Here is a 21,304-nt window from a genome sequence, read left to right as displayed (position 1 = left end):
CATCTGGCACAGAACTGGAGAAATCAAAAGAGCTGGCCAGTACAGATATTTAAAAGATATACTGTGACAGCTCACAGTTTCAAATAATGCAATGATATCTGGCTTTAAAAGGTAACTAACATTCCATTAAAAAAAGGTATTGTAAGACAGGGCTTACTTCTCAGGAAACACTCTCAGATGACTTACAAGAAGAAGCTAATTTAAATATGTGCCTAAGATTTAAGCCATTAAGGTACTTCACTTTGGATTTAGTGAAATTCATTGTCCTAAAAAGCAATCTATAGGAGTTAAGGCTCAAATTAACACAAGTATTGACAAGACAGATGATGTCACTTGTAGACCCTCCTTGATGTTTTGAACCATTCAGAGGCAGATGGGGCAGGCATGGTGAGACCTAAACACAACTCCTGCATCAAATCAAAGTTAAGCTTTGATTTCCTGTTATACTAAATACACCTGATACAAAGAAGGAACCAAGAGAAAACAAACTGGAAGCAAGCAAACACCCCATGCTGAGACATGTTTCCTCACAGAAGTCTTAAAGTTTAAAAAAAAAAGTCAGGAGAGTTTTCTATACAAAAGATGGCATTTTGAGACCAATATTTTTATCAGGAAATGGAAGTTTTCAGAGTTGCTATTACTCCTATGTAGCACAGTCAGTCCAGTGTTTTCTGCACGTTCTTCAAACACCTCATTATTTTAACGTTGTAAAATACACATTGTATTTCTGAGTTACCACAGTTTAAAGACCACTGACCTACACATATTTGCAGTTTACAATGCAATTTCATAGTCATTTCATCATGACTTTTTTACTTACGTCATCCTTGTAGCATGTAAACAAGAAAAAAACTTGATTACAAAAACAGTGAGAGGAACATTTAATTTGTTAATTATAATGTTTAAGAAAAAAGGATAGTAATTTCCCCACACAGAAGTAACTGCTCTTCAGTGTTTCAGGCGAAGCAATTCTACGGTATGATAATGAATCTTCTTCCTCAAACATCTAATGTAAAGTTACTCAGTATTTTAAAAACAGTGCTATTTTCCTTTATGGTTAATAAGGGAACAGCAAAACACTCCAGAGTTTATGCTTCCACTCCATCAATTTAATCTCTGGAACTTATTTCAACTAGACTCATGATGCTGGTCCAACTCATTCCACTTCCAGCTATCATACACAAATAGTATGATCTGCACTGACACCTTTTTGTGCTTATTTATTGTAGGCTATGTTTACAGAACAATACTTAGAAAAACTCTTTTCTTCTGAAAATGGCATCCAACAATAAAATGACCAACTGGGTAAAGGTGGCTTTTTTAAAATTGAATTTTAAATACCAATTTTCAAATTTTGACTGTTTAGTTCAGACTTTTTCAGCATCTTTGCAGCATACACTACAATTATCTGCTATGAGCAATGAGATTCAAATTGAAGTCTGCCACCAAAGGGAAGAAGTAAAACATAAAGGATAACATATACAGGTGTCAGAGATGTGTCAACTAAACAATGGCTAACAACTTCAGCAATGACTTAAGCTTAAAAAAAGTCATTGTAGCTTTCTGGTTTACCCATTTTCTCTTTAAACAGGTACCCAACATAATTACCTTCAAAAGTTGCGGGATGAAAAGAGCCCAATGAATATTGAGATAAGAAAACTACTATGTCTCGTAAAACAAAAAGATTCAGTGTTGGAAGCTTGAAGTTAAGAATTACACCAGAAAGAAATATTACAAAAAGCAAAGAGGAAAAAAATAGACAAAACAATTCTGGGGCTTAAGTACTGTGACCTTACCTCAAACTGAGGCCAATTCATTGACATCCCTGGACCTTGATTAGCTCTAAACCACCGCAAGTCTTCAACAGCATCTGCTGTTTTGATATTCTGTTCCAGTTCACGGTAGATATTTTTGTAACTGCAAAAAAAATTTGTCTTCTAATTTAGTGTAACATTTAGAATCATGGCAAATCCCTATTTTTAAAAAAAATATTTGAAAGTTCACAATAGTATTGAAAAAACTTATAGCAAGATAGACTTTTAAAATCTGACAGATTTACTGTTACTGCCTGTAAAAAGGGAAGAGTAGCCCAACAAGTAATCTTGCTGAAAGTTCACTCCACCATAAAATCTTTGTTTACCAGATTTTAAAACTATGACTCTTGTGTAAGTTAATTGGCTGTCATTAAAATAAATGTATATATATAGGACTGTATTTAAACTACTGAACTGCAGTCTCAAGGTTTCTTGAATTTCAGAGGTTATCTACAAGACAAAGTAGAAAGCAGTTTTGTGCTAAGTCCCTAGGACTCTGTGAAAACTTCTCCCTTAGTCCAATGAGAATTGTAAGCAATAATAAAAACAAAATCCCCAAAGCTGAAGCAGAAGTGAATGGGTTACACATTTTCCTATGCAGGTATAATATCTGCTAACTGCTTTTACTAGTTTGGGTATTCTCTGATTTTACTAACTGCACTATTTATATCAAACACTGAAAAAGAACCTCACTACTTTTTCTTATCTCTTAAGTCTACTTGTTTTTCATTAAGAGAAGTCATGCTCTTATCCCCTGATCCCAGTCCATTCACTGGAATGTGAATCACACTGGTAATGTGCATGATTGTACATTTACAACAAAGCCACCAATACAGGGCAATATGGAGTACAAAAAGATTTCAACACAACAATCACAAGGCTTAAAATAGATGACACAGAACTGCTATGGTATTATTTTATATATAGTTAAGATGTTACTATACTCAAGGTAGAGAATTTGCAAAAATCCTTCCAGACCAAATCATACAAAATTTAGAATAAGAATTCATTAGTGCTACATCATCAAGGAGTCAAACTTTCTCAAATAACACTTCCCCATTTCTCACTTTCTATATAACACTTGAGTGCTTTAACATATATGTGGTATGGGTTTTTTCCTACACCAGCAGTCATTTCAATGTATTTAAGCAATAGAGAAGCATGTATTTTGAGAAAGGGAATACATCATTTTGAATGGCTTACTAGCCATCAGTTAAATCAACAATAAACTTTTGGTCTACATCTCTGGAAAATGTGTCAGGCTATTTTCTGAACTGTGCTCTTTAGCATCATTAAATTTAAAAATCAAGATATCTTTCTACTGAAACAGGCAAAGATAACAAAATAGATAAACAGCTATAGCTGTTTTTCCCCTAGTTTCACCCTAATAGTTCTGGTCTTTGTTTGCACCTTATTATGACCAGTTCTGGAATTCTAAGTATCTTAAAAGGAAATCATTGTCTCTCCACTTGGTCACTTTCTGTGGTCTTCCCCCAACTTCGTCCATTAAGTCAACTATTTCTCATTTATTTCTGTTTTGTAGTTTCCTTTAATCTGATGAAACTGAATTAAATGGGAAGCAATTCTACCATCTATCTACACTAAAAAGTAGTAAAAAGAAAAAGAGTAAAAAGAACCTAACTCCCACAGCAGTTCCATGAGAAGTTTGAAGCAACCCAAAATGCAATGATACCAAAATAAGTGGTTTTGCCCTTACCTATTGCTTGCTCTATTTTTGTTCTTGCCTCTATGTTACCCCTTTCTCTCATGCCATCATTAACAGTTGTGTGACAGTTTGTGACACTGTTCAGGTTAAAACCAAATTCTGCTCTTCCTTTTCTCCTTGCACTTCAAGTGCTAACCACAGTGCACATGACCTCTGCTGTTATAAGTGGGATGTAAAATACCACCATGGTTACAGCACTCACTGTGCGTATTCCTGTGTCTGGAACTCCCTAGCAAGAGTTTAGCTTTCTTGGAATATGGTGAAGGCTCACGCAGAAAGAACAAAATACAAGGCATGCTTGATACATATGACAGTATAAAGAGCAGACTTTGAAATACAAAAGTTGAAATTAAGATGGACAAGAGTTCAGCAGTGGTTAACTTATGGATATTAAATTTATCCCCATTTTAAGGTAATTTCATTACTGAGCTCTAATATTTTAACAATAAATGTATTGACTATAAATTTCATGCTGTCCTGCACTAATAGATTCTAGTTTGTTCTCCAATAAACATACAAGACACATAATACACCAAAACCCTCTTTTCCCAATCTTTGATCCAGCATTTTTTTAAGCACTGAATCCTTTCTAACTGGAACATATTTGATTATAAAATACCACAAGAATTAAGGTTTGTTGGTTTTGGCAAATGTTAGAGATAGGTGCTAATCTCGTTTTAGACAAAACAAAGCATTAATCTCTTTCACTTACACTTTCAAACTGAATCAACACATTAGAAAGAAATCAGAACTCTGATCTAATCGAAGCATTTATTACTTTTCACAGAAAAGTGTATTAAGCATTAATTTTGAAGTCTTACAGTTTTACCTTGCAACATTGGACAAATCAAGGTGTTTCTGAACTTCCAGTAACACTTCTCGGAAGAACCGCAACCGTTTCTCCTCAAACTGCTGGCACTGTTCAAATACCTGCTCCATGTTCTCCATATACTGAGGAGTAGCATTATCTAATTCTTTCAGTGATTTTTCATACTTTTCTTTTGTCTGGGGGTACAAAAACAGACAGTTAGCAATATATTTTATTACTGCCTTACAATATAGACTTATCAATGCAGTAATGACTGAGGTTTAGACCAGAAGTTGCTGAGCTCCAATCTCCTCTCACAACCATTGTACCCACCTTAGGGCACAATGAGATTTATCTAAGTAAACTGAGGAAACAGTTCCAATAAACCTCCAAGCCTATTCTTTGGCTTTTTAACAGAAACCATGACAAATGTTAATGTAACATTAAGGTAAAAAACAAAGGAGCTACACAGTAAATTAGAGCAGAATGTCTTTCAATTCATTGAAGGTATTTGGAGATCTTTTAAAGCGCTATCTTTTCTTTAGTAATTTACACATTGCACTGTGAGTTATGACCAAAACCCCAAACACTGTGTACATCCTTGTGAATATATATTGCACACACTGTGAGCTCTGCTAACAGATACAACCTCAGACTGCACTAATTTACAGGAGTAGTCCATAGGCAGAAATTAAAAGATCCCAGCTGGTGGAACACAACATTCCAGATCCCAGAACAGCATTCTCAAAGGAAAAAGACATCCTTGAGGAATCACACATTAAAAGCCTCTCAGCTGCAGCCCACTGAAGAGATAAAGCAAATTGTGCAACAGAACAGCATTTATTTAAGTGGATTATATCAGCTTCATTTTTTTAAAAAAATGCATTTTGCATTAAAAAATGATGACATATTTAGTTGTCAGCAAGTTTTAGGCATCTGTCTCTCAGATTCTCAAGTGAAATAGCTCAGCTCTCACTAGAAAATAAGTAGAACTCTGCCCTAGAAGTTTCTTGGCTTACTGTGCTTAGTTTCCTTGCTGAAAGAACTTAAATTAAATAGAGGCCATACATTATTCATTTTCAGAGAAGAAAAATTCAGCAAGTACACATCCTTGGGAGAAAACTAAAGTTTGGTACAGGACTGCAACTGACAGATCTATGCAAACTGGTGTTCACAGCATATTCAGGAGGAAAAAAGAGCTTAAATATGCACAAGCTACAGGTTAAAAAAACATCCAGTATACCTTTAGTACATCTTGTTTGCTTCTCTCCACCTTGTCTTGTAATTTCTTGAGCTGTTCAGGATTCAGTGCTGGGTCAGCTTTGCTGTTTGTTTCTCTGGATATAGCCAGCTTCTCCTCCTTGCAGGCAGCATGGTAAGCTTTCTTTGCAGCTTCCACCTACAAAAGAGTTTTAAGTCTTTGCATCTGGAACAGTCTACAGCAACCACAAAACCTTAGCCATAAAATCATGTTGCAATGAAGAAACTGTCAGGGTTTTTTTCAGGATGTTTTCTTTTTTTGGGTGGGCAATTGTTTTCATTTAGGCCAAAGAATGAACAACACATTAGAATCAACATAAGGAAATTTTTGGAGCATTTTCACCACACAAGAAATGTCACTCATACAGCTTAGAGGAGTGCTGAATACTTAGAGTCAGTGTTGAATACTAAGTGTTGAATACACTTAGATAAGTGACTCAATAAAAGGTTTATAGAAAGTCCTGACTAAATGCTTTTCCCTCGTGCTCATGTTCACCTGCACCCCCTTCTTCTACCAACCTGTTACTTAAGAATAATGTTATATGAGAGGGGAAAAAACCCACAAACACATTTACCCTCATTTATTTGAGCAACTTGTAACTTTCAATTGCATGAAATAAGATACTGTTCAAATGACAGCTTAAATTCCACTTTTTCCAGATTTTCACTGAACTCACCAAGATTAGGAGAGATCAAGAGAAAAATATTTATTTCAGAAGAGGACAGAAAGCAAGAGATCTTTAAGAGAAAGGAGGGTCCAGCAGAAAGAATAGGGAGTTTACTCCCTTAAAGAGATTTGAAACATTATAACACAGGATATCTAATACATAATCTACTGCTGTACCTCTTTCAGCTTTTTTGCCCAAGGTTTCTGAGCTTTCCTAAATCCATCTTCTGCTTCTTTGGTTTCCTTAAATCCTCCCATCATTTGTTTATGAAAGGCTTCCTTCTGCCAGTTCTTGATTTTTTCAAAATCTTCATTCATCAGTGAACCTTTTACTTCTAGATGTAGTTCACTCACTTTTTCAGCTTCTGACATAAAAGCACACCAAGCCCTTTCTACTGTTCCATACTGTGGGCCTAAACACAACAAAAAGTATCATTCTCAGTAACCATCACTCCCATGGAACTTATATTCCCAAGAAACTACCTGAAACTATTGACTTATATTCACTTGTAAACAGCAATGGTGATGCAAACCTAGAAAAGGGAAAAATTTATTTTTGTATAAATTTAGAGTATTACAAACTTTTAGACCAGAAAAAAAATAAATTCATTTAGTCTGGAGTCCTTACCCCCAGTACCACAATTCTCAGTATTCCACATATGAGCTCCCCTTTGAACTGCCTTCAGTTTCTCAACATACTTTTTGAAGGGTGAATAACCATGGAAGTACACAAACTACTGCAGAATATATTAAATAGCATCAGCTTAGCCTTCCATTAGAGCAATGCCTAGGTCCTTAATTACTAGTCTTTCCCCCACAGTCACTGCCCCCTTGTTATTCAGAATCCCTTTTCAAACTGTACTGGTAATTATCTAGAAACAGACAGTTCTCTAGTACTCAGTAGATCCATCTGCTTCAGCAAGAAACAAGTAAACTTGCAAAAGAGCAGGGCTCTCCTTGGTTCAGTTTTTATCAAAAAGTTCTTAGTCATTTGTCACATTACTGAGCCTCTTGCAAAGACTCCATTTTAGGCTAAAAGATACTGTATTTCTGCTTCGTACTTACCAAAACAAAGATACACATTTTTTTCCATTTGAGAAAGTTGTCAGAGTTCAAACTCAGCATTACCTTTCTCCACAAGTTGCTTCCACCTTTTAGCCCATTCTGTGAGCTGCTGAGCATAGACCTTCTCTATCCGTGCCCGCTCATGAATACAATTCATAAGATCATTGCAAAGTCTATGGCCATCATCAATTCGTTTTACTGTTCTCTTGTAATTTCCAACCTACCAAGAGACAAAGACTTAATTTCTGCTTGAAAGGTCTGAAAACAAGACAAATCTCTAAGTAACATGAATACTGTAAACTAAGAGTAAGATAATACAGCAGGAAATAATCAATTATTGAATCAGGTTCATTTATCTTAAATCAATTAATCATAAAACCTAACTGCAACAACACAACAAAGGCTACAAGTTCCCCTGTAAAAAAAAAGTCATTAATTTAAAAAGTGAAAGCTATATTATATTTTATTGAGAGTGCAATGTGATTATGGGCAGTCACCATAATTGTTCTGCATTATTATTTCTTGCTAATGTTCTAGATAGTGGAGAAAATTAAGAGAAGTAATAGAGTATATCTTTCCCTCTTCAATGTTTATCAAGTACCTAATACCTTAATTTTATGCTGTATTCAATCTTTCAGGATTAACAAAACTGCACAGACTTGCAAAGGAGCATTGCAACATCTCTATCAACCATAATAACAGCTTTTAAGAATGCGGTCACTGCTGACAAACCAGACAGCAATTATTTCCAAAGCATACTCTAGAATTTAGTGTGGGAAGATACTGACAGCAATGACATGGAGTTACCATACTTAGAATTGTAAATACAGATGAAAAAAAACCCCACAGTTGCTCACAGTACAAGCTACAATAAAATGAGGACATGGAGCAAAATGCACCCTATGTAACGAACATCCATTATATAACTAACACTCCCTTTTCACTCTTGTGCACACACCAACATGGAATAACAAAGCTAAATGTCTGAAAGGAAAAGAAGCCTTACACTGCTCCCAGAGTAACATTTCCACTTAATTCAAGGTCACTCAGGTTGGCTTTTGTAAATATTAAACAAGACCTAAGAGCTCTGTTAAGAGAACTTGCACAGCCTATAAAATATCACAGCCAGTTTCTTATCTGCCATAAGAACCTGACTGAAAACCAAAGATTAGTAACAAGACAGTAGATTAAATATTCAAATACTCCAAGTGCATTAGTCATTTTTACATTTGAATAATATCTGTTTCACATCTGACCTAGAGAAAAACATCCAACTTTTAGGTTCACGTTTATTCAGAATTTTTTCAGCAGATGTACATGCAAGCCATTTGCTTGAGAAAAATGGTATACAAGGAAATACTATTTAAAGGGGAAAAAATCCCTATACTAAATGCTGGAGAAATACCAATAAATACAGACATATGCTAGGTCTTCTCAATAAATCTGGGCAAAAAATAAAATCAAAGCCATCAATGACATGACAAAACCATTTCTCTTAGAGAGTGGCTTCAAAGTATTCATCTGAGAATGTTTTTTTTTGGTTTGGAATAGATCCACTTCAACAGATCAAAGTAATTTAGTTAGCATCTAAGTAAGGCATTAGTTAGCAGCCACTGATTTGCCTAAATCGTGTAAACAAATGCATACACACAGCCCCTGTACATTTAAACATAGCTACAACATAACTGAAGAGAAGTAGCTACCAGAGATAGTCAATACATCCATGTCAACTGATTGCATCTGTTACCAAGAAAGCATGAAAAATAACCTTCTATTTTCAGGAGAAATGGAAATGGAGAAGTAGGCAGTTATAATACGTCATCAAAGTGTTAAGGGAGTTAAATACCTCCAAGAATATCTATAGTCTTTGTAATGAAAGACAAATCATTCATCTACTCAAAATTACTCCAGCTGTAGGTTCACAGTCAAGCAGACTTTCAGAACAGGTTATGTTAGATTACAGAAGCCTTATATTAACATCAATTTGTGTCTCCAGTTAGGTGCCCAGGGATTTATGTGTGTAGCACAAACATTTCCTTTCATAAATTTTCACTATTAAATTTGCATTTTAAATACTAATATTGGATGAGAGCTGTCTGCCTTGTGGTATATTTGATCCTTTCATTTTGCATTGTCTGGGCAAACTCTAACCTCATGGTAGCATTTAGCAGTTGCAATATTTCAGGCGGGTATTCAGGGAACCGAACTGAGCTTACCTGTGATGGTCCATTCGCTGCTATCACATAAGGGCACCTTTAAAGAGCTGCATGCGCACCACAGATAATTCACCCAACCTCCTCCTCCTCCTAACAGGAGGAGTGAAGGAACTGAGCATCACAGTTTAGAATGAAGAGGAACCACCAAGCCTACGCTGCTAGAAAATAACCAAGTATTGCAAAGAAAGCCTTTTACACTAAAATTTGCCCTATGAGGAATGCTAGAATTTTGGAAAGACAACATTTTTTTCTGTGTTCTATGGCAGAGAACATAGCTTATATAACTTGGCATTTAACGTGTTGAAAACCTAGTGGTCTCTTTTAAAAATTGCATTTTAAGTTATGGACACTGCAATGTCATGATACATTTTAGAAATGTGGGATGTGCAGCCTGCCACTGTAGGACACAAGATTTGAGACGCAAGTCCTTAGGCCACAGAGCCAAGTAAAGTGAACAGAACTTCAGTCTTTATGTGGCCAAGGAACTACTAGATTAACTGTAGATAGGTTGAAACAATAAATGAAAAACTTAGAAACACACTCAAGACACCTGGAACTCTGGAAAACATGATGTTGTACATTATTTATTCAAGACTCTTTTCTCCAGTTTATGGGCAAACATTCTGCAAGACTTCCTCTTTCCCCTTCACAAGAAGTATTTGAGGAAATGACAAATGAAGAATTATTTCATTTATAGCAACTGACCAGGAGCCACACAAACAGAAAATTCTGTGCTCCTTTATTTCAGTCAGAGCCATATTTACATAATGCCTGGAAATTTTCAGATTTCTCAATTAGCCCTGTACAGTGCATGAACATAGATGATTTTGCTAGTTAGAATAATTTCCTGATCATTCTGAGCATTGGGCTACTTCCTGCTAAACAGACATCAGACGACTAAGACATGAATGAAGTTATGACATGAAGTTAAAAGTTTTCATGTCCTACAAATAAAATGTTTGTTTCAGGAAAGTGAATTGTAAGATTACAAACTTTCTTACAATTTCAAAAAGTAAAATAGATATTTAAAAGCTATATCCCACTTTCATTTTAACATCAAAACTACTTCCATCTGAAAGGGATAGTTTATTTCACAATATCAAATTCAGTTGCTGTTTACCCTTAGATGTCAGAAACACTTCAAAATAATCAAGGGTTTGTTTCTTAAAAAGACCACTATAATGATCACGTTTTTTTGATGCAATCAGTCCATTCTGGGAAGATTGTGATTCATAGTGTTGTGTCACTTTCCCTACCTGTTCTAATTTGAACTAACCATCAGTTTTAACCCTTTTCCACTGCAAAAAATACTGAGTTATGCTACTAATAAACCTCAGTTGATCTTATTTTGCCCCATTTCTCTCTTACAGGTCTCCATGTAGCTTAATCAAGAAACCATTCCTTCTGATTTTACAACTTCCTCTCCAGCATGAGCACAGCAAAGGCACCTCAAATCGTCTGCCAAATCTAATATTCAGGGTATCTGTTAACATCCAGAAAAAACACAGAGGCACCCTGTGATAAGGCACTGATAATCCTATAGTTGGCAGTGCAGGCAGCTTTCCTTGGACCAAGGGAGCCAAGCACTGTCACTGATAGGAACTTTAGTGGGGATATCTAAGAGTTTACAACCTTGTTATTCTACAATTTTGCAGCACTAAACACAAAGGGAGAGTCCTATATTATGTAGGCTCCTTTACTTTTACTCTTAGACTCTTAAATTTTAATGCATATTCACAGAGCAGCACAAAAGTCTAGAGTGTTAAACACACCTTGCAGGTTTTTCTGCTACACTAAGAAAAAAGAAGAGTACTTTAATTTATTAGCAGTCCAGAAGGTGGCAAACATTCAGCTATTGCTAAACTCCTGTTAGGTAATTTCAGCATGCCAGGATAAACAGTATACCACAAATACTTCAGGAGTTTCAAATGCCTGAAGATAGATTTGATGTCAACTCTTTTTCCAAGCTTACAGATCTTATTCATAGCAAGTCAGCCTTTATGAACTGGAGCCATTCAAAAGAAAGTCAACAAGGGTATTTTGAGGGGCAAATACTCCTAGGCACAAAACAGAATAATAAGCTTTAAAGGTTCATAGTCAAGCCCACACATACCACTGGCCAACATGGGGATACACACTATTTCCAGCACTCCATTTAACCATGAGTAAAATTTCTTTCCAGCTATGTCAAACAGAAAGCTTTCAAACATTTCAACCAGCAATAACATGTATAACCACTATGTGGTTTTTATATGTAAGAATAATTATCTTGGTGCACAATTAACACATACAGTCCAAGTACATATGAGCACTAGCTCTAAGTAAGTTTAAATTTGTGCATATAAATTCACCCCTGGTTACAAGAAAAATTCTGAGGAAGCTCTTAAACACACAAAATCTTAAGGGAAATACACCATTAAAGCAAATACTGGCAATATAAATGAAAAATATTCCACTGCTCAAAGTTAGGAGGAGATTTAAAAAACAACTATGTGACAGGAATCTATTATTTCAGAGCCCAAGTATTTTTTATCCGGAGTGTTGCATTTGGGCCTTGCTTTGGTTGGGTTTTTGTTTTGGGTAGGGGTGTTCTTGTGGTTTGTTTTGTTGGTTTTCTATGTGGTTAGGAGGGGGCAGGGGACAATAGCAATGCAAACAGAAGCCAAATTTGATTCATCCATACTACACAGGGGATCAGCTTCCACTTTATGAGGCTGAAAGTCTCATATTGATAATGGATTCTCAGCAAATCCTTCAGAAAGCAACAGACGTCCTGTATTCAGCACTTCAAAATGCATACCACGTCCTGTCCTCCAAGGGAATCACTCACAGGGCTAAAATAATCCCAGCTGCAGGTTTAGCAGCTGTTCAGCGTGACTATTTCTGTTTGGCTAAGTACGTGTTTTAAACACCCCCTGCAATAAATGGGCTCCATACTGCTGATGTTAGCAGAAAAAGTCAGGGAGATAAGGAAGCACACCTAGGGGATAAGGAACATGCACACTTTGAGGGACCCAGAGCTCAATTAAAATAAGTGCCTCCACAGGCAGGGTAGCTGCTCCTTTTGATGTCTTCCCTTGCAAGATATGCATACACTTTCACTTTACCTCTAGGAGCACTCACTCACTGGCTTTCTTACCTTCACAGGTATGTAACTGAACAAGACTATTGGTCTCATCTTGCCCAAGGCATTTTTCATTTAATATATCCCCAATAGTGATATGCTTGGTAGCGTAAGGTTGGAGCTTAATAAACAGACAAGCAAACTTTATTATACACTTTGTTAATTATTAATACACTAAAATCTTTCATGGGCATTCCAAAATGTCTAATACTCCTGAAAGAGAAGGCCAATTGTCCTCACGCCCATTTCTAATGTTTAACTAAAGCAATGCAATATTGGAACTAACTAGTTTTGCCACGGTCTATTTCTGGATGCAGAAAGTGCCCTAAATGATAATGATGCATTTACAGCAGTCAAGCAAATGTTTATTAACTCCATATGATAGATGAGGACAAAATAGAAAGGCTTTTAAATTGTATATTTTCCACTTTCCCGTGGAAAACCTGCTGCCACCCAGCTTCAGGCTATCAGCAACAACCTCTGATTACTCAAAGCACATCATCCTTGTCAGCTACGTAACACAGATGAAGCAATTCCTTCTTGGAGCTTATCAACAAGATTCCTCAGTCTCTAGCATTTCTGCACTCAGAGAGAGTTATGAGCTTAACCAGACATATCAAGGTACATTGAGGCCTGACAAAAAAAAATAAATTAGGAGAGTGAAATTTCCATTTCTTAGGTAATTTAAGACACTACTACAACTGAAACTTTGATGAAATCCTCCACTGCTATTGTGGGAATTATTCTTCAGAAAGCCTTTTCTTAGTATTTTGCAGTTCTTGTTCTCTAAGCAATCTATTTTATAACATCTACAAAATCCTCTGACTCCCAAAGTACTTCTATTGACTAAACACCTGAAGAAATTATAGGGGAAAAAAAGGATTTGTTCTATTGAAAAGGATTTGTCATTCTGCTAGAAGACAAAAAAACTTAAAGTTTTATTTTGGGTTTACCAAATATGAAAAAAACACTTCAATTTAATTATGAAAGCTGTTGCTATTTCTTTGGCACGCTTAACAAACGTGTAATTCTTAAAGCCTTTTTCTTTCAGTCATATCGGCTGTTCTGATTCAACATACTACCCCTGCCTAAGCCTTAACCTACCCACATTTTTTGACTCCCACATCTACAGTAAACCGTCAATATGAACACAAGTCCAAACAGCAACTTGTCCAATTCCCTTTCAACAAGACAATTTTCCAACCACAAAGCAGAACCTGATAACAATATCTGTATTGTAATAAAAAATACTAACCTTTAGAGGAAACAAGTTACAATTTGTATTGTATTTCCAGCATTGAACTTAACTCTCAGTGCTAGAACTGGAAATTTCCACGAACAGTATTGAAATAGCAACTTAATATAAAAAGCTTAACAGATAAAGTAACCTGCATCGAACCGCTCCAGGGAGAGTCTGAACATATGCAACCAGGCAAGGTTAGAGTAGTAAATCTACTACCAGGCAACTACAAACACTAGATTCACACATTTTAGTAAGAAACCATAGCAAAGGCGATGACAGTTCCAAAAGAAACCAAAGCCTTCTAGAGTCAGAAAACTGATAAAGAAGAAAGTGTTTCATGTCCTAAAGACAATGAAATTTCTGTTAACAGCAATGGCAAAAGCTTTGAAGTTCACTTGTCAACATTATATCAGGTACAGATCACATCAGCTCAACAGAACAATCAGCTTTTAACAACTAGAAGTGTTTTAGTTTCAATAGATATATAGTCAGCAAAAAACAGCTTTTGCAGTCAGTTTTTCAGCTAGGTCCCACAGCCAGCTTCTTTACTCTTTCCTAAATGCCTTTATGAAAAAGATGGGCTTTGCAGCACAGTCCGAAGGTAAATAAATCTGAGCTATTTTGGATGTGAGGGAACACACCTGAAATCTCACCCTGCCAGACTGTCACTTCTGTACCACAAAGTTCAAATAGATTTACTGCTTTCAGCTGCGGCAGCAAAACATAACAAGGTGGATTTTAACAAACTGCAAGCTGACTTTAAAAACAAAGAAAAAACTTACTGTGTCAAAAACCTTGAAAAACCTGTAACAAGAGCATAAATGTCAGAATCTGTAGTAACAAAACAACTTCTAAATTGATTAGGAGTTTTTTACTTCCTGTGACTAAGGCATGAAGCACTCAGCTGGCATTCCAGAGGTACCACATCTTTTCTACTCAAATCAAGCAAAATACATTGATCAAAGCTGTTTAACCCTTTTGAGAAAGATTAAGACCAGAATTCAAAGTTGCAGTCTTCAGAAACAAAACAACCAATTCCTAACATATAAAAAAGGATGAGTTTTAGACTAAACCGCAGTCAAATTTAGTTTGGATAGATGACTCCAAACCAGAAGTATCATGGAATGGCTTGGGTTGGAAGGGATCTTAAAAAATCATCTTGTTTTAACCCCTCCTGCCATGGGCAGGGACACCTTCCACTATCCCAGGTTGCTCCAAGCCCCACCCAACCTGGCCTGGAACACTTCCAGGGATGGGGCAGCCACAGCTGCTCTGGGCAACCTGTGCCAGGGCCTCAGCACCCTCACAGGGAACAATTTCTTCCTCACATCAAATCTAACCCTGCTCTCTGTCAGTGTGAAGCCATTCCCCCTTGTCCTGTCACTCCAGGCCCTTGTTAAGAGTCTCTCTCCATCTTTCCTGTGGGTTCCCTTTAGGCACTGCAAGGCCACAATGAGGTCACTCCTCTTCTCCAGGCTGAACAATCCCAATTCCCTCAGCCTTTCCTCCCAGCAGAGCTGCTCCATCCCTCTGATTGCCTTGGTGTCCCTGCTCTGGCCTGGCTGCAGCAGCTCCCTGTCCTTCCTGTGCTGGGCCCAGGGCTGGATGCAGCCCTGCAGGGGGAGCTCAGCAAAGCAGGGCAGAGGGGCAGAATCCCCCTCCCCTGCCACCCTGGGGCTCTGGGTGCTGCCCAGCACAGGGGCGTTCTGAGTTGGGGCATGTCCTGCTCTCACCCACAGCACTCCCAGGTCCTTCTGCCAGGGCTGCTCCCTCTGCCCATCCCCACCTGGATCCATCACACACAGGGTTGTGCCCAACACAGGGGCAGCACCAGCACTTGGTCTGGTTAAACCTCATGAGACTCCCATGGGCCACTGCTTGAGCTTGTCCAGGTCCCTCTGGATTGCCACTGCACTCAGCCTGTGTCATCTGCAAAGCTGCTGAGGGTGCCCTCAAGCCCTCCAAGCCATTAATGAAGATATTAAATAACACTGGTCCCAGCATGGAGCCCTGAGGGACACCACTTGTACCCAATGTCCATTGGGATTCTGAGCCACTGACTGCTTCCCTCTGGATGTAACCACCCAAGTAATTCCTTTTCCATCAGCAATCCACATCTCCCCAGTTTGAAGAGAAGGATGTTGTGGGGGACCATGTCAAAGGCTTTAGAGCAATCTACATAAATGACACCCGTATACTTTTTCTTGTCCACTGATGGAGCCATTCCACTGGAAAAGGCCACAAGTTTCGTCACACAAGATTTGCCCTCGGTTGTCTCAAATCACATTCCTGTCCTCTTTATGCCTTATCACAGTTTCTAAGAGTCTGTCCTATGATACTCCCAGGCACAGAGGTGAGTTGGACATGTCAGTAATTCCCAGTCTTCCTACTCCTTTTAAAGACAGGTACAATGTTTCACTCTTTCCTGCCACCTGGAACTTCATCTGATTGCCATGGCTTTCCAAATATCCTTTTAACTACAAAGAACAATATTTGTGGTTATACATCAAAAAAGAGAAAGCATAGAAAAATCTATAAGGAAACCAACTGATTGCTATACAGAAGTCTAATATTTCTTTATCCAAGGATAAAGAAAGGTATGCTCATGCATTATACATTAGTCTACTCACACTGCTCATGAAACAGACTGCAGTCCTGACCTTTTGGAAAGAATACACTGACAAGTCCAAAGAAACAGACTTAAGTAGTAGTGTTTACAAAACGATGTAAAATAAGTCACCTAGACCACAAACACAAATAAGCCACCTATAATAAGCATCAAATACATTTAAACAAACCTTCATGAAGGTCCTCTTTTAAGTTAATTGCCATTTCTGATCCTCCCTTATTGGATTTAATTCTTTGAATTCAAATTTGCCCAAACATAATCATCCTAGTTCACAGAAATTTTCATTCTTATTCACTCAGCTTCTATGCTTCCAGACGTGATTATCTGATGGAAGACAACAGCTTGGTACAGAACAGCCAGCCAGAAATCATGTTCTGCTGCCAAGTATACGATGCCCAGCAGACATCAAAATACCCCTTTTCGTCCAGAATTCTTTTTTCCCGACTGCCTCTTTATTTTATTTTGAAACAATTCTAGCAAGGAAGCCTGCTCAGGAAGTTGCCTCAGCATAAAACAAACCACACAGCAAAACTAAGGTTGGAAGGACCCTCTGGAGATCAGGTAGTCCAATCTCCTGCTCAAAGCAGGTGTGATATCTCAGATTGCTCAGGATCATAGCCAGTTGAGAGACACCTCCAAAAGCAGTAGTTCCCAGAGTCATCATTCCCACCCCTTATAAATACAGGTACAGTATTTTACTCTTTCCTGTCACCTGGAATTTCACCTGCTTGCCATGTCTTTCCATGTATCATTTTAACAACAAAGAACAATATTTGTGGTTATATATCAAATGATCCCACAGCCTGTCTGTAGTCATCCTACAGAGTACCCCTACAAGAGGGGTCAAGGCTTAGAATACAATGATTTTAAAAGAACTTCTTTATAAAGAAGACAGACATATTTAACATAACAGTAATTATATCTCCTCAAAAAACTGTAGTTATCTGCTCAACCAGAACCTCACTAGCATTAGGTCTTTTAGAAAATACATTGTAAAAACATGGGAGATCATGGGAGATATGCATTAAAATGTAATATGCTGTCACCACAAACAGCAGTTTAGTTGTCTAGAAAATCTTACATTTCAAAGGAAGTACAGGTCACCAAAATCAAGCTGTCTAGCATAGGTCTCTGGTAAATCCAGACAGATTCCCCTGAGCTGTTTTCATGTTTGCTATAGTTCAAACTTAAAAGAACTCCCTCTCAAATGGTAGAAGTTTGTCCTACTAAATACAGCTAATTTGGACAGTGTACTTACCTCCAATTGTGTCAGTACTGACACTGCCAAACTTTTCTTTTTACTTAAAGAAAAAAAAAGTACTTCTGCTTCATGAAGCTTCCTTTCTTTAGAGCTTAAATTATCCCAGCATCTGAAAGTCTCTGTCACATTGGGGCAGCACAAATTGCTGATATTACAAAGTACTTTGTATTATCTTTCGTATGTATACTTTTACACTGAGACAAGAATAACTTGTCTCAAAAAAGTTTATACTTATATCCAGATACAAACATGAGACAGGCAGTACATCTACACAGTATCTGTTGTAATGTACAGTAGCTTGGAAGAGTTACTTCATATTTAACTTTGATCATTTTAAAAGCTACTTACATGTGGCCTTCCTTGACAATAAAAATTGACAAAGGTTCAATTCTGAATCCTGTACCCTACCCAAGTGGATGATCCTCAAGTTTATGCCCATTAAAGCTCTCAACAGAAGGAGGTCAAAATCCAAAAGGTTAATTTCTACCCTGAAGGCTATTTCTGCAGATCACAATAATGATGGTGTATTGTATTGCAGCTCTCTCCACAATTCACAGTGCACAAAAATCATATTTTCTACAATACGAGTAAAAAATAAAATCAAAATATTGAATAAAACATATGGATTACCTCCCAGAAGCTATCACTAGAAACTTCTACTCCAACAGAATCATCATATGAGCCAGACATTGCTATGTATGAAGAGCTTGGAATTATTCAGAGCTTAAACACCTTCAGAATCTGTAGAAACAGAAAAAAATCCACATTTATGAGCATTAACAATGGAGTTAAGAAATTATGAAAATATGTAAAGCAACTTCATTCAATATTTTGATATCTAGATATTTTGATATCCATTAAATAAAAACAAGAGGTAACCACAAAAGGCATTTTGGAACAGAAAACTTCTACCACACAGTTTTTAGCTCTTATCATGACATTGGTTATCCAGAAAATACTCAGTGCATCTGCTTACATCACGTTTCACTAGACTCTTGAGTTTATTTAATGATAAAATTTCCTATCATGATCAAAAAAAAGATTGAGCAATGAGATGCTTACTCATTAACTACTCCACTTTCAAAGCATTCCTATGAGACAATCAGCTGATCTTTGCTTCAGCAACAATAAACTGCACTGATTTCTATTCCTTTTCCATTGGAAATCTGTTATACAATGAAACCCACTGGAAAGGCCAAAATTTGTTGAGTTAAAGAAAAATAAATGTATTCTTGTCATTGCTCTATTTTAGCAAAACAAACAAACTGAAAATTCATCAGTTTTGAATTCTGAGCTTTATTAAAAAGTAAGTCATTACTTTAACAATTCAGGCATTTTCACCTTTTTAGACACAGCTGCAAGGAAGAAAAATATGATCTATTCTCATCGAAGCAGATGACTTAATGAATCACTGGGCATGAAAAAAGTTAGGGTTACCTTAAGCTAACATATAAGATTAACATCAAAAACATTACTGAGACAAAAAATACAGGCACTTGCATCCACAAATGCAGTTTGTGGGCTGGAGACCAAGAGGTAGGAGAGAAAGGAAACAGCTGTCTCCCAAAACATAAACACACACACAAATCCCTATCCCATTTCTGCAGATATTTCACCAGGTTCTCCACTTTGGATGTCTCCTGCCAAGTTTATCTCTAACTACTACCAGGGATACATACAGGTAAACAGATTTTACCACCCTTTGTGGGATGAATACCTTCATCAGACTGTAAGTTGTAGCCCCCTCTTTTTTTTTTTTTTTGCCTTGTCAATCGTGCTTCCCTTAAAATACCATGGGCCCTTCAAAAGGGGGCAGAAAACATCTCCAAACCTGACCTTGCTGCCCAGTGATTATGACAAGCTGATGAGAGAAACAGCATTGAAAGCCTCCCAGGCAAGGAAAATTCAACACTAAATTAGAATTTCTGGGATACACTGAAAATAACTGCTATAAGGGTAGGCACTTGTTCATAACAAAACCCAGCTACTGAAACAAAACAGTTCTTTGGACAGTTGCAGCACAAACATAACAAAAATACTCTGGCTGGGAAGACAAGATATTTCTTCTTATCAGTTTTTCATCCAATGAATTTATGTAATGCAATTCACAAAAAGCTTACATTAATGCTGAATATGGAACTAAAAACCACAACAGGAACATCAATTGTTACAATTTTATTTTTAAAAGACAGCCAAAATATAAGAAGGGTTCTGCAAAATGGCAAACTAGAAAGGAAAATCATATAAAGGGAAATTATTTTTACATGTTAGTGTAACAATCTTTAAATTACATAATTAGTAATTACCAAAAAAACAGTTTTTCCATCTGTACTTTTACTGAGCCAAGCGGGAAAAGTTCAAACACTATTCAATTGTCAGGTTCTCTAGTAGCACATTTTTGCATGGAATGTGTTCTTTACAGAAAAAAATTGTCCCTTGCAATTTTTACAGTTAAGGTAAGCAAAGATCACATTTCTAAGTGTATTTTTTCACATCCTTTTTTAGACAGCTACAAGCAGCATAAGGAGGAAACTGAAGTGCAACAAGCTTGCAACTAGCAGGACCAATTCATAAAAATAGTTTAAGATTAAACAGCTGGACATGCCATGCAGAACGAGGGAGGAATGCAGTTCTGAAGGTCATCAGGAAGGGTTAGGGCAGTTTTTCTCCACTGCACCCAACCTTTCAACCAAAATGTTCACTGCCATTTGGAAGAGGTCTGGCAGACAGCTATAGAGTTCAGCATCTTGGAAAAAGAAACCATGAAGTACAAACTTAAAGGAAAGTTTCAGCCCATCCCATCCAGTTATCCATCCCACTCTCACAAACCACACCAGCAGTATTTTTCCCCTCCAATTACAGATAAAAAAGACAATGAAAGTGTTCTGAAGTAATAATACAGTGTCCACTTACCTCTAACAAAATAGCTTAAACTGTATCATTCCTGCAAATTAACTGAAAAATTACATAGAAAGATTGAAAAAGCTCAAACACAGGAACATTTTCTTAAATGAAGGAACAGGTTGTGGTAATTGGTTTTTTTTAAAAAAAAAACCCCTTTTATTCCTCCTCAACTAGAACTACATAATACATGGAGTTATCCTTTTTTTCCATAGAAGCATGAAAATGATCAGCACTCAGGAAATACTGATGGAATTAAGGTTTTAATATGCCAAATACTATGCTGTGAGAAAGTATGAGCAAGCGTATTTAGGGAAATATTGTGAAGTCATAGCAACAACTGGTACAGAAAAACACTATTTACACAGTCCTACTTAAAATAAACTGTATATTGAGATAGGAACATTAAGTGGTGTGAGTCATGCTACCCTCACAAAATAGAATTATTACAGCAGCCAGGCCCTTAGCACATTTTTTGTCAGGGTTTGGTCATCCCATCCTCCAAGTGAATTTGCAGAGGTTTCATTGCACTTTTTGTTTTGCAGGGTCTTCCATTTCACTCTAAAAGTAAGCCTATGAACAACTCCAGT

At 37.0% G+C, this 21,304-nt stretch overlaps 1 protein-coding gene across 7 annotated transcripts in view; it reads right to left on the bottom strand.

Annotated features, from left to right (window-relative positions):
* PACSIN2 (protein kinase C and casein kinase substrate in neurons 2) overlaps positions 1-21,304 on the bottom strand; it is a 61,851-nt gene that overhangs the window by 8,540 nt on the left and 32,007 nt on the right. For 4 of the 7 annotated variants that reach the window (XM_015627584.3, XM_015627587.3, XM_015627589.3 and 1 more), the window contains exons 2-8: positions 18,444-18,554; positions 7,404-7,560; positions 6,453-6,688; positions 5,592-5,747; positions 4,370-4,545; positions 1,797-1,917; positions 821-826 (exon numbers count right to left, since the gene is read on the bottom strand). In XM_015627584.3, the coding sequence (XP_015483070.1) occupies positions 821-826; positions 1,797-1,917; positions 4,370-4,545; positions 5,592-5,747; positions 6,453-6,688; positions 7,404-7,560; positions 18,444-18,503 (912 nt within the window). In that variant the 5' untranslated portion in view covers positions 18,504-18,554. The remainder of the gene's footprint in view (positions 1-820; positions 827-1,796; positions 1,918-4,369; positions 4,546-5,591; positions 5,748-6,452; positions 6,689-7,403; positions 7,561-18,443; positions 18,555-21,304) is intronic. The other 3 variants (XM_015627590.3, XM_015627588.3, XM_033514654.1) reach the window with 2 other exon arrangements.

The sequence above is a fragment of the Parus major genome, chromosome 1A (assembly GCF_001522545.3).
Source record: "Parus major isolate Abel chromosome 1A, Parus_major1.1, whole genome shotgun sequence".
Classification (NCBI taxonomy): domain Eukaryota; kingdom Metazoa; phylum Chordata; class Aves; order Passeriformes; family Paridae; genus Parus; species Parus major.
Note: the sequence above shows the minus strand (reverse complement) of the source record. Positions and strands in the feature narration are given on the sequence as shown.